General features: G+C 41.1%; 1 protein-coding gene across 6 annotated transcripts in view; it reads right to left on the reverse strand.

Moving 5' to 3' along the window:
- MAP3K13 (mitogen-activated protein kinase kinase kinase 13) overlaps positions 1-12,930 on the reverse strand; it is a 165,797-nt gene that overhangs the window by 25,558 nt on the left and 127,309 nt on the right. For all 6 annotated transcript variants that reach the window (XM_080655362.1, XM_080655363.1, XM_080655364.1 and 3 more), the window contains 4 exons: positions 12,656-12,847; positions 7,622-7,780; positions 5,858-6,016; positions 5,151-5,259 (listed from right to left, as the gene is read on the reverse strand). In XM_080655362.1, coding sequence (XP_080511488.1) covers positions 5,151-5,259; positions 5,858-6,016; positions 7,622-7,780; positions 12,656-12,847 — 619 coding nt within the window. The remainder of the gene's footprint in view (positions 1-5,150; positions 5,260-5,857; positions 6,017-7,621; positions 7,781-12,655; positions 12,848-12,930) is intronic.

A 12,930-nucleotide genomic window follows, 5' to 3' on the forward strand; every position in this document is an offset into this window, starting at 1 on the left:
AAGCAATACCTGTCAGATGCTAGGCGGGGACGGCTGTGTCCAGCCAGAGCCAGTGGAAAGCGGAGCAGATGCTGACACCCTACTCTTTATGGGGATGTCCCCCAAATACATGTGGAGAGTGGAAGGAGGGAGTAGGGGGTGCTTCAAGGTACTTACATCCCCTGTGAACAGATAAGAGAAAAATCCAGTAAAACCTGGGTTATCACCATGAATGGGATCCTCTTTATGTCCCAGATCAGGCTTGGGACATAAAGAGGACATTTAGGGTTTTGACTTCTCCAGCCTTCCACTTATTCAGTCAATAGCATTGAAGCTCTTGCACCCAAGCCTTGCTTCTTTCCTCTCCCATAATACAGGTGTCAAAATGAAGCTGAATTAACAGAAGAATGGATCAACAACATGTGGGTTAAATCGATTCAACAGAACATTATTTAGTCATATAAAGGAATGAAATTCTGATGCATGCTACAACATAGGTGAATCTTAAAAACATACTAAGTGAAACAAAACTTAAATGAAGTATCTAGAATAGGTAAATTTATCGAGACAGAAAGTAGAACAGAGATTAGCAGGGGCTGTGGAGAGGAAGGAATGAGAAATTATTGCTTAATGGGGTGATGAAAATTTTTGGAAACATATCGATAGTTTCACAACATTGTGAATGTAATTAATGCTCCTGAATTGTATGGTTAAAATGGAAAATTTTATATTATATATATTTTACCTCAAATTTTAAAAAGTAAAAAAAAAGAATGAGTTCCAGACTCTCTTGAGGAATATAGAAGCAGGATTTCAGGGGCTAAGTAGCAGGAAATCATAGATTCTGAGCCAGTAAAGACTTAGATGTGGTAAGCCCAACTCTTGATTGGCACAGAGTCCTGTTTCCTGCCTCCCACGTAGGGCCCACTTCCAGCCTAAGCACCTACTTGCTCATGACGAGACTACTTTTTGTTTGTTAATCCTCACCCAAGGATATTTTCCCATTGATTTTTAGAGAGTGGAAGGGAGAGGGAGGGGCAGAGAGAAACATTGATGTGAGAGAGACACATCGATTGGTTGCCTCCTGCACACACCCCAACCAAGGCCAGGGAACTTGAAACCTAGGTACGTGCCCTTGACCGAAATCGAACCCGGGATCCTTTAATCCACAGGCTGACACTCTATCCACTGAGCCAAACTGGCTAGGGCATGACAAGACTACTCTTGAGACAACACAGTCTTACAGTGAATTTAGTGCCTGTGCAACTCCCCTGCATTAATGGTGGTCGCAGTGGCACTCAAAAGGAGATTAGAATGATGCAAAGGCAGAGGGTGGTAGAGAGCTTTGAAGCAGGGCACACGGTCCATCTGGCAGCTGGGATTTGGGGCCAGGCTAAATGGTTTCTAAAGACTGATATAAAATGTAATTGAATACCAGGAGCAATAAGTGCCTACTTGGAGAAATGGGTTACTGTTTAAGAATGAAGCAATAGCTGTGGCAGAATCTAATATTGTACTGAAATTGGTTGTTTTGTTCATCTGTGCTATATATGCTGCATCTTCACACATGTGCCACTGATGAGAAACAGATGAATGAAGCATTTTCTCTTAGGCTGGGGCAGCGCTCTGACTGACAGTTTTGGTGGGAGGTGGAGACCATTGCCAACAACCATCTTCTATACTAATAAAAGCGTAATATGCTAATTAGACCAGATAGACTGGACATCCTTCCTGACAAAGCCGAGGACCAGGTGGTGCTGCCTGGGGTCCTGGGTGCCTGTGGCTGGCCCGGGCGCCGCTGCCCGGGGTCCTGGGTACCTGCCTGGGTGAAGCCGGCCTGGGTCCCAGGTGCCTGCAGCTGGCCAGAGGGAGGGAAGCCCAGGTCTTGGTTGCCTGTGGCTGGCTGGAGGAGGGAAGCCTGGGTCCCAGGTGTGGGGCCAAGGCAGAGGTGGCTAGGGATGATCAGGCTGGCAAGTGGTTAGGGGCGATCAGGCAGGCAGACAAATGGTTAGGGGTGATCAGGCAGGCAGGCAAGCAGTTAGGGGCGATGAGGCAGGCAGGCAAATGGTTAGGGGCAATCAGGCAGGCAGGAAGAGGGGATCAGGCCTAAACCGGCAGTCGGACATCCCCCGAGGGGTCCCGAATTGGGAGAGGGTGCAGGCCAGGCTGAGGGACCCCCCCCTCCCTGTGCATGAATTTTGTGCACCGGGCCTCTAGTTGATTAATAACTGATGCTGACAAGATTTTGTCAGCAGGCAGGAGGTGAGGCCTCAGGTGCAAGACTGCTATAGCAAAGCAAAACCATGTGCGAATAATAAGTTCTTCCCCACCTGGGTGGCATAACGTCAAAACACAATGAATATTCCCTACTGCCATCTTATCCATCTCAGGAGTTCATCAGAAAAAGTACCCAGAATATAACAACCCAAAGGAGGCTTAATTTTTGTAGCTTTGTGGGAGGTTCTCTACAGTTTACAAATCGCTTGCACTTTTATTGTCTCACTTGATCCTCACCAAAACTCCAAAAGGATGGGAAGATACGGTTATCTTTATTGTTTAGATGAGTAAGCTGATGTCTAGAGAATGTAGTGAGTTATCCAAGATCATAGGACAGGAGTTTAGACTCAGGGCCTAATTCTAGAAACTAGCAAGGATAGCAGATTTTGGGGCTGTTTAAGGAGAGGTAAAATTTTATGTTGGGAGAAAAATGTGGAAGAATTAATGAATATTAAAAGATATCCAATGTACTAAGTTTTTCTTCTCTCTTCCTTCCCTTCCCCTTCCTTTCTTCTCCCTTTCATATTCTTGCTCCAAAAGAACCTTTTCTTTTCTGAGTTCATCTGTGCCATATATGCTGCATCTTCACACATTTAGCACCGCATGTGCTGATAAAAGTGAGTTTGTACAAGTAAGGACACCGACTGTGGGTGCTGAGTTGCACCATACTGTGCTTTGCAGCTAGGGCGGGGGTGCTCAGAATATGTTGCACTGGCTAAGAAGTTATATTCTGGGAGCACTCAAGTAAAATCTGCCTAGAAATTGAAGTTTTCCAAGTATATACAGTTATACGGTCTCAATAGCTTGTGACTTAACATGCTTACAAAAACTGCTTTTCAAAATTGTGGTATGTATAGTTTTATAGTTACTGTATAGTGAGGGAAGCAAAGCTGCGATTGCAACCATACCCTACGCTTGAAAGGTTTCCTAAAGAGTACTCACTATTATTCCCTTTCATTTCACAAAAGGCCCTAGGATTTTTTTTTTCTGAGCACTAACAGCTATTTGACAGATTTCTTCTCCAGTGCCCCACACCTACATGTATTTGAATAGATAGGCAATAGTTGTAATAGTTTTAAGGGAGTTGACTTGAATGCATATCAAAGAACAGAGGAAATGGTATGAAGTCAACCTCCTACATCCTCTTATTTTCTCTAAATCAAACACTTTTCTTACATAGTAATTCCTTAGAAACACTAAAAAACTATAGGGGCAAGTCTGACTAAATATTTAAAGACACAGTTGTGGGAAGAGCTGTTTGTGGCTCCATAGAAAGTATGTTGGAACTTTGGGCAGGATAAGAGTCTCTGACTTACCTTTCCTTGGGAACTGCCAGAAGCCCTGTGACTTTATTAAGAAATTCACAATGTCTGATGGGCAGAGTATCTCTGTGTCTGTCAGATACCCGAGAAGCACGTACTCTGAGCCTTGGGTAGGGGCAGGTAGTAAGACATATTGGAGGACTTGTTTAACCCCCAGGACGATGTCCCTCCCAGTCCAGTACTCGTTTTAACACAGACTTTCCTGGTGGGTAAGTGTACCCCCCACTGCAGATGGGGGGCTATGATGAATAGATCGAAACACCGATTGGTAATAAAATGTCTTCTCTGAGAATGAATCTTTGAAATGATACTGGAAAATAATGTGGAGATGGAATTCATCTTACAAACATTCACTTAGAAGCACAGTACCATGAGTGAGACAAAGCTATATGATAAGAAATTAGGTAATACTGTTGTGAAATCTTGCAGGCATAAAGCTATAACTTAGGATCATCACACTTATTTCAGAAACCATAGTTTCACCCCATTCTACTCCTTTTGCTATTACCTGGGTCTGGGAGGGATGAGGACCTCACGTACACTTATCTCCCACTACTCCCTATCCATGTTGATAGTGGTTGGACCACCAATCCTTATGACATTTGTAGCATTTTCATTTAATAGTCAAAAATTCTTCCCCTCTCTGCATCTATCAAGAGGTGATGTCTCTTTCTCCATCTGGGTTGGCTTGTGACTTGTTTTAGCCAAGGAGACATTAGCACGCATGATACACACATAGGCTTAAAAATCACTTGTGCATTGGGGCTTGCCCTTTGCTGCATTTGTCATCCCAAGAACACCATGTGAACAAGCCCAAGCTAGCCTGCCAAGGATAAGAGGCCACGTGGAGAACTAAGGTGCTCTAGCTAATAGCCAACCAGTAGTCAGACTTGAGAATGAGGCCATCTGGAACCTGCCAGCCTCCCAGCTGACCTTGCAATGGACGGCAGACGTGTGAGCGAGCCCAAAGCCGGCAGGAGAACTTCTAGCCCAAATTCCCAACCCACAAAATCATGAGCTAAACAAAAGCTTATTGTTTTAAGCCATAAGTTTTAGAATGGCTTGTAATGCAGTAAAAGCTAACAGACACATTACGTGATATTTTATTTGGTGCTATTAAGTGACATAAAATGTTAGAGAAAAGGTTCTCTCCGGGCCTGATTCTATCATGGGCTCTTTCTGGTATTTAACTTCCCTCCTCTGTACTGTATTTTTTCTTCTTCAAAGACAGTAATACATTCATGAAGTTCAGAAGTAATTCTAATTTGCATATATGTACATTACACTTTTCATATCTTCTTTTCCTCTTTTCTCTTCAACAGTTTCACCAGAACCCATTGTGAAGATCAGATTCTGATACACATGTTTTTCAAACGAGAGAATACTATATGTGCTCAAGAAACTCCAAAAGGTCATATGTATGAGTATCACAGTTACTGTTTCACAATGAATGGAGTTATATAATTGCTATAAGAATCAGAATGGCTCTCTTCTAAGAATTACTTTTTCTTATTGAGAGCTCCTTGTCTGTTTGTTCAGTAGTAGTACCTGGCAGAAAGTTTCCAAACTTACCTGAGACTTGAAGTAAGTTTCTTGTGGGGTGGCAAGAACATCTGCAGACGCGATGTCCAAATGCATGAGTGTCTGCCGGAAAGAAGGTCGGTTGCGAGGTTTACTTTGCCTAAATGTAGAAAAAGGCAGCTTGTGCATTTCAGAAGGTATGTCCAGGAGGATAAAGATTTTATTCTACTCTAATAAAAATGAAAGCCAGTTTTGACTCCATGCATGGCTGTACCTCAGGCAGTGTTGATGAAATGAACATCAGTGACCTGTTTGATAATAATCCCTTAGGACTGGTAAAGTAATAATAGCTATTATTTACTAAGACCTACTATTTCAACATGCACTAAATTCTTTTAAAAAATATATTTTATTGATTTTTTACAGAGTGAAAGGGAAAGGGATAGAGAGCTAGAAACATCAATGAGAGAGAAACATCAGTCAGGTGCCTCCTGCACATCCCGCACTGGGGATGTGCCCGCAACCAAGGTACATGCCCTTGACCGGAATCGAACCTGGGCTCTATCCACTGAGCCAAACCTGTCAGGGCATGCATTAAATTCTTTATTTATAAATAGTTCCAAGGCTCCTGGTTTTTATACTACCAGGTGATTCACTCCCAATACACATTAGAGACTTCCCTGCAGTTCTGAAGAAGTTTTAAATATGGTTTTGAGGAGGAAGGTAAAATAGAATGTTGGGAGAAATATATTTCTTACCATGTCTGTTTCATAAGGATTTTGAATCCATCAGGGCAAGTGGAAGGAACTGGAAGGTGTAGGCTATTGCTTCCAACACCCCAAATAATGGCTGAAGAGTCTACATCTTTGTAAGGGATCTCTCCTGTCAGCAATTCCCAAAGCACCACACCAAAGGACCTGTAGTGGTACCAAGAACACGCACAGAAGACGTTTCAGAAAGGCTGGCTTGTATTTTAGTTCTTTATTCATTTTTAATTGAATGTGTACCCAGTTTTAAAATTCTAATACTGCTACAAGAAAAATGGAAACAGCCAGGAACACTCTAAGAAAGAAAGTCACTGAGAGGTAACCAACACTCTCCAATGTTACATTTTGTAAGGCTTCGGGGATTAACTCTGGTGCATGAATAGACAGCTACACTAATGAAATGGAACAGAAATCTAGAAATAGACCAAATACATAGAGGGATTGCATATATGAAAAAAGTGACATCTCAAACCAGTGGGGGAAATTGATTAGTCAATAGATGCTGTTTGGACAACTAGGGAGAAAATGAAATTTATATGTCATCTTACATAAAGATGAATTCCTAATTAATTGAAGATTTAGTTATAATAATGAAACTAAATTTCCTGAAAAAAAAAACAAAACACATGGGAATTAAAAAAAAAATCTTAGAGTGGTGAAGGATTTTCTGATTATAAAATACAGAAGCCATAAAAGGAGAGAATGATTAAGCTAAACTGCATTAAAAAAAAATCTGGCATGGAAAAAAAATTTTTGCTATATACAAAAGGCTAATCTTCTTAATATATAAAATATTCATAAATTGATAAGAATAAAGATTAGAAATCTTAGCGAAGAATAGTTCACAAATAAGAAGTTATACATGGTTTGTAAACATGAAAAAATGCACAACCTTACTTATAAGAAGAGGAATACAAATTAAAATTGCTCCAAATATACTTTTTTTTTTTTTTAAACATACATGGTTGGCAAACATCCAAAAGTTTAACTTTGTTGTTGAGGGTGAGAAAACACTCTTACACATTTCTGTTGGAAACATAAATTGGCATAATCCCTAAGGAGGACACATTCGTAATAATTACCCAAATTACAAGTCACTCTACATTTCTTCTTTTTCTTACTTACTTTGATGTTATATGCAATTTTAATATATGCTATTATTTTAGCCTAAACGTTATTAATAGTCCATTTTACGAATGGAAAAAAAACAACTACAGGGAAATACACTGTTAATAGCAAAGATTTGGAGGAAAAATTGATAAAGATTATAAAAAGGTCAACAACAACAAAAAAGTATAGCCCATAGAGGCTGTTTATAAAAGGGTAAATTGCACTTTACAACTCAAATATGTCTAAAGCACATAACTATTCACTTCAGTAGGTCACAGATATACATGATAGTCTGAGTCACCAAAACAGGTAAACTTTGTTTAAAGTATTTTATTTAAGAAGGTGAGAATTATGTAATGTAATGTCCAGGAAGACTTTTGTACTAAATGGTTATTTAAAGTAAACTTTCCATTTCCCAGAAAGTTTAGCATATTCTCTGAAGGTCCTTAAAACTGATGATTTACTGAATCATCTTAATTCTATCCGAACCCTTCTTACCATTGTACCGGGTAATATGGGACTGCAACCAACCAGAAGAGAGTAACACTAACGACTGTTTGAGGAGAGTATTAGTGCGGGTGGAGGAAATGCTGAAAGGTGAAAGTGGGAAAAGGTTTTCCGGTTGGCACAGATGGTGCTGCTCACCATATATCGACTTTTTCAGAGACAGGCTCATTTCGTATCACCTCTGGTGCCATCCATGCCACTGTGCCAGCGAAGGACATCTTGGTACTTTTATCGCTGAGTTCCTTAGATGTACCAAAATCTGAAATTTTTACTGCATCTGTGTGAGTCACTAAAACACTTTGAAAAGAAATAAGAGAACATCCAGATCATTAGTACTAATAAAAACCAAGACTCAAATTGGCAACTGAAGACTTTGCTGCCCCCTACCTTGCAGAATTCAGCTTACCAGTTTCAATATTACTAGAACATTAGCGATACACTAGAAACAGCACCATTCTTACTTGTGAGGCAGCATAGCATAGAGGGCTTTAAAATATCATACCTAATAATAGACAAACATGTAAATTGACCATATCTCCGCTATGCTCACAGCCAATCAGAGTGAGTATGCAAATTAACCCAACAAAGATGGAGGTTAATTTGCATACATAGGTGCCCAGCAGCCTGGGTCCTGGGAACTTTCTCAGCACCCAGGTCACTCTGAGGTAGGCCCCCATGGGTCCTGAGCAACCTGGGAAGGGCCTGAGCCAGGGGGCTCCTGGGCAGGGGCGGAGCTGGGGGTCCCCTGCCCAGGCCCCAAGCCCCAGCCAGAGGCTTGGGGCCTGGGCAGGGGCAGAGCCTAGCAATCGGAGGGAGCTGGGGGGGCCCCTGCCTAGGGCCCGAGGCTATAGGCCTGGCAGGGGTGTAGCTGGAGATTGGAGGGAGCTGGGGGTCCCCCTCCAGGCTCCAAGCCCAGGCCAGATGCTTGGGACCTGGGCAGGGGCGGAGCAGGACGATCGGAGGGAGCTGGGGGTCCCCTGCCCAGGCCCCGAGGCTTTAGGCCTTGGCAGGGGCAGAACCAGAGATCGGAGGCGATTGGTGTGAACTATAGAGGAAATACCTTTTGTGACTGCTCACTGGCTAAGCTCCCTGTTTGCCACTGGTAATATTCTTAGTAACTTGGGTATAAGAATCCAAAAATGTGATCTAGGGTTTTTCTACCACACTCCTGGAGAAAAAAAGGAAGGTCCACTGCTGGAGGGCTAAGAAATGTCATATCCTGCCCTAGCCAGTTTGGCTCAGTGGATAAAGGCTTGCAGACTGCAGGGTCCGGTTCGATTGTGATCAAGGGGAGGCTCCTCCCTGGCCGGGGCCCATGTCAGGGCTCATGCAGGAGGCAGCCAATCAAAGTGTTCCTCTCACTTTGATGTTTCTCTCTGTCTTTCCCTTTCTCTTCCACATTCTCTAAAAATCAATGGAAACATATCCTCAGGTGAGGATAAAAAAATAAAATAAAGAAAGAATGTCATATCCTATGAAAGACACATCTTGAAAATGCCTAAAGAAAGTTGTCATTTTTTCATGGTGAAGGGACTGGAGTCCGTGTTGATGAAAACACCTTGGTGGCTGCGGTGACTGGCAGTGGCTGCAGCAGTGGGGTGATGGGGCTGGTGACGTCCCCTGATCAGCCCAGTTGCCTCAGTAGGACTTCCCCTGAAGGCTCCCAGTATGTGAGAGGGGGCAGGCTGGGCTGAGGGACCGCCCCCTCCCCCCTCCCCAGTGCACAAATTTCGTGCACCAGGCCCCTAGTATATACATATACATATACATATACATATACATATACATATACATATACATATATTATTGATGTTTTTTAAAGAGAGAGGAAGGAAAAGGGAGAGAGAGAAAGAGAAACATTGATGTGAGAGAGAAACATTGATTGGTTGCCTCCCATACACACCCTGCCTGCGGACTGAACCTGCAATCCAGGCATGTGCCCTGACTGGAATCAAACCTGTGACCTTCTGGTGCAAGGGATCATGCTCAACCAACTAAGCCACACTGGCCAGGGCCATAGTGGGCTTTTACATCTGGTTTTATCCTGCCTTCACCATTGTGTGAGCTTTGCCAATTTATTTAATTCTTCTACGCCATTTTTCTCATCTATGACATAGAGACAATTCAGTTCACAATATCTTATCCACAGTTTAAAAATGCAGAAAGATCTAAAAACAGTGTATAAGTATTTTTTCATATGTATAAAGCAAACACACTTTATTTATCCCACTTTGTGTGCCTACCATAGGTTTTGCTACAGATATATGAATGTGGCTGATTATAGGGTGCTGCCCCAGCCTTTGCTGGAAATGTAAGGTAATGAATGCACTTTTCCTGAAATCATCTGACTCCCAGAGTTTTGGATAAGGAATACAGGCCTGTAATAATGCCTCATAGAAATTTTGTTTGAATTAAATGAGATAAGTAAAGCACACATGCTCAATAAATATTGGTTTCCACCCTGCCAGTCTCAGACAGCCCACTAAGAAAACACTTCTTTCAAAACACTCTTTAAATGATGGCCAACTAAAATCGTGCATGGGACCATGATACTAGGAAGTCGTTACATTAAAAGGCTAATAAGTATCCTGGGATTCCACTAACGATGAGGAAAAGCAGGAATAAATTTAAGCTTAAGTAGATTTACACAACTCATGTTTTACTTTTCACAGTAGTTATCTGAAATGTGACCTGGGCAAACTGCTTTTGCCAGCTTTAAAGATGAATATAACCTGGTACTAATACAACATAGTAACATCCTCACGCACTAGACTGTGTTCAATTGAAACAGCCTGTTTAGAACTTAGGAATGTCAATGAGTTAGGGTTTCAGAGGCTTGATGATCTAGAAACATATTTTTAACAATAAAAAGGCTTAATACTCCAACAGTATCAGAATCAAGGTTAGAAAATAGGAAACTTCTCAGTCTCCTTCCTTCTCGGCTTGAACCAGGGACTTCACATTTGCCCCGTCCCTGCCAATGTCAAAAAGCTATTTACCAAATAGCTCAGTGCTTGCAATTGCTTTAGAATACCTTCATTCACATCCATGCCCTGGTTTTTCACCTGCTATGTAAAAGTCACATAATTTAGGAATTTTGATTTAATGGTGCTAGTGTTGGTGGAAATGCATAAGGATGAAAGTCATGGGCTATTTGCGATAATTGGAGAATTGATGGTATCATAAACCATGAGAGTCAGAAAAGGTGATAAACTCCTAGGGGGAAAAACACCAGAAACTTCCCTTTCTGCGTCTTTTGTGTTGCTCATTATAGGACACTAGAGGCCCGGTGCATGAAATTCCTGCATGGGTAGGGTCCCTAGGCCTGGCTGGCGATCAGGGCCGATCTGTGGGGCAACCAGCTGGGTAACTGCCCCTCTGGTCGGGGCCTGAGGGCTGGGGGCAGCTCCTGCATTGAGTGTCTGCCCCCTGGTGGTCAGTGCACATCATAGTGACTGGTTGTTCCACCAGTCATTCTGCGGTTTGGTCGATTTGCATGTTAGGGTTTTATATAGATAGATGACGAGAGGGAATGGACATGGGAGGGGACCAGAGAAGATATGATTTTGGAACTTTTGTGAAATCTCTGAGACAAAGGTCACATAGCCTAAAGACTTAATGTGGGTAATAAAATCTCTCTTTATAGCAAGCCAGACTGATCTTTGTTTTTTCAAAATTATCTTGGAACCCAAAGAGGCCAAGGCTGCAGGGGTTCAGGGTGGTACTGATAACAGAGGGAATGCTTACTGGGCAACCAACTTACTCTAATCTTTAAGTGACAGCAGTTAAAGAGAGTAGTGTGTGATTGTTATGTATTCTACATATTCCTAAACTTCCTTTTCTAAAATTAATTCTCAAGGAGAACAGGTGATTCAAAAGCAGACCATTCAAAGAGGGTTTTGGCAAGTATTTTATGTGTATGTAGTGGATGACAAAAGCTTCCATATAGACAGAAGGAATGAACACTATATAATAAAGTTATTTGCAAGTAAATCAAGAAGGAGGTTCTTCAGTGAGCTAACAATGGTAATAAACATTATTGAGAACTATGGTGATAAATTAGAGTTCCTTTAAAGTTTATAATCAAGACTGATTTATATCTTCCATGGAGAAGAGGCAGGATTCCTTGTGAATCCCTCAGCTTCACACGATGATTTAGGAAGCAGTGATCTTTGATCGAAAAGTTCTGGGTTCAAGTCCTAGCTCCATGACTTTGGGCTCTGAGCCCTAGTTTCTCTAATATAAAATAAAATAAAAATAATGATACTTGTCACATCTATCCCACACAGTTTTTGCAAAGATTAAAGCAGATGTGATCATGGATATAAAAATATATTGTAAATTATAAAAGCACATGCAAAAAAGATTAATCCTTTTCTGCTTCTCCAAACCAAAATGTGATGAGAAGTGATAAAAAATGTTTAAAAATAGGAGCAACAGTGAAATATACCATTTTATCAATTCCTTTATGCAATTTGAGGAACTGAATAAACACTCCTCTTAATGTGGTTATTAGTAGCCAAGGAATAATTTTGAAAACAGAGGTTACTAGAAACAGCTTTGCTTCTCTTAAATAATCAGTTTGTATTTTTCTTATGGACACTGTGAACCTTATAACTATTTCTTTCTTTCTTTGCTTAGACTTTTGGACACTCAACGCCAAATATGGAGTCCACCTCTACACCACAGCGGTAGAGAATCTTATGGTATACATTTTGTGAACAAGCTTTAGTTCTAACATTTTTATTTATTCTTTGCCTCTGTTTCTTATTCATTCACTTTTACCTAACTGTATTAAGTGCATTTCTGAAACTCAGTTTTAAAAAGTGTTTTTCCTGGAAACACACAGGAAAACACCAAATCAAGCCTCCAAGTGAGGAAGTTTATTAATTATTCAAAATGATTAATTATTCAGATAATGAATTGTTTCATAATTGTACAGTTATAACGCAACAAAAAGGGAAAACTAGTGTCAGGTGCCTGAACATATCTGCCATCTACATCGGTAAGTAGGTCAATAATAATCCAAAAGATACTCAAATAGCATTGCCTACTGTACTGACTTAAGCTGAACCAAAAGTATCATGTCTGAAAACTTCAACTAAGGTTGATGGAATTCCTTATTTCAAAGCAATAAAACAAAATGGCTGAAAAATTAGCTCCAGTACTCACTTAGGTGATTTGAGATCACGATGAATAATTTTGTGAAGGTGCAAGTAATTCATTCCACTTGCGATTCCTGTGGACCAGTCTACTAGCAATCGAGGTGTGATCTTCCTGCCCGCTCGCAAAACCTCATAGAGTTGTCCATGGGCACAGTATTCCATGATGATACAATAACATGGGGCCTGAGTACAAACACCCCTTTCAAGAAAACATAAGCATGTATATAATACACACATAAACACAAACATACATATATACCTATTTATATCTTAAGAGTATTT

The sequence above is a fragment of the Plecotus auritus genome, assembly GCF_963455305.1.
Source record: "Plecotus auritus genome assembly, chromosome: 2".
Lineage (NCBI taxonomy): Eukaryota > Metazoa > Chordata > Mammalia > Chiroptera > Vespertilionidae > Plecotus > Plecotus auritus.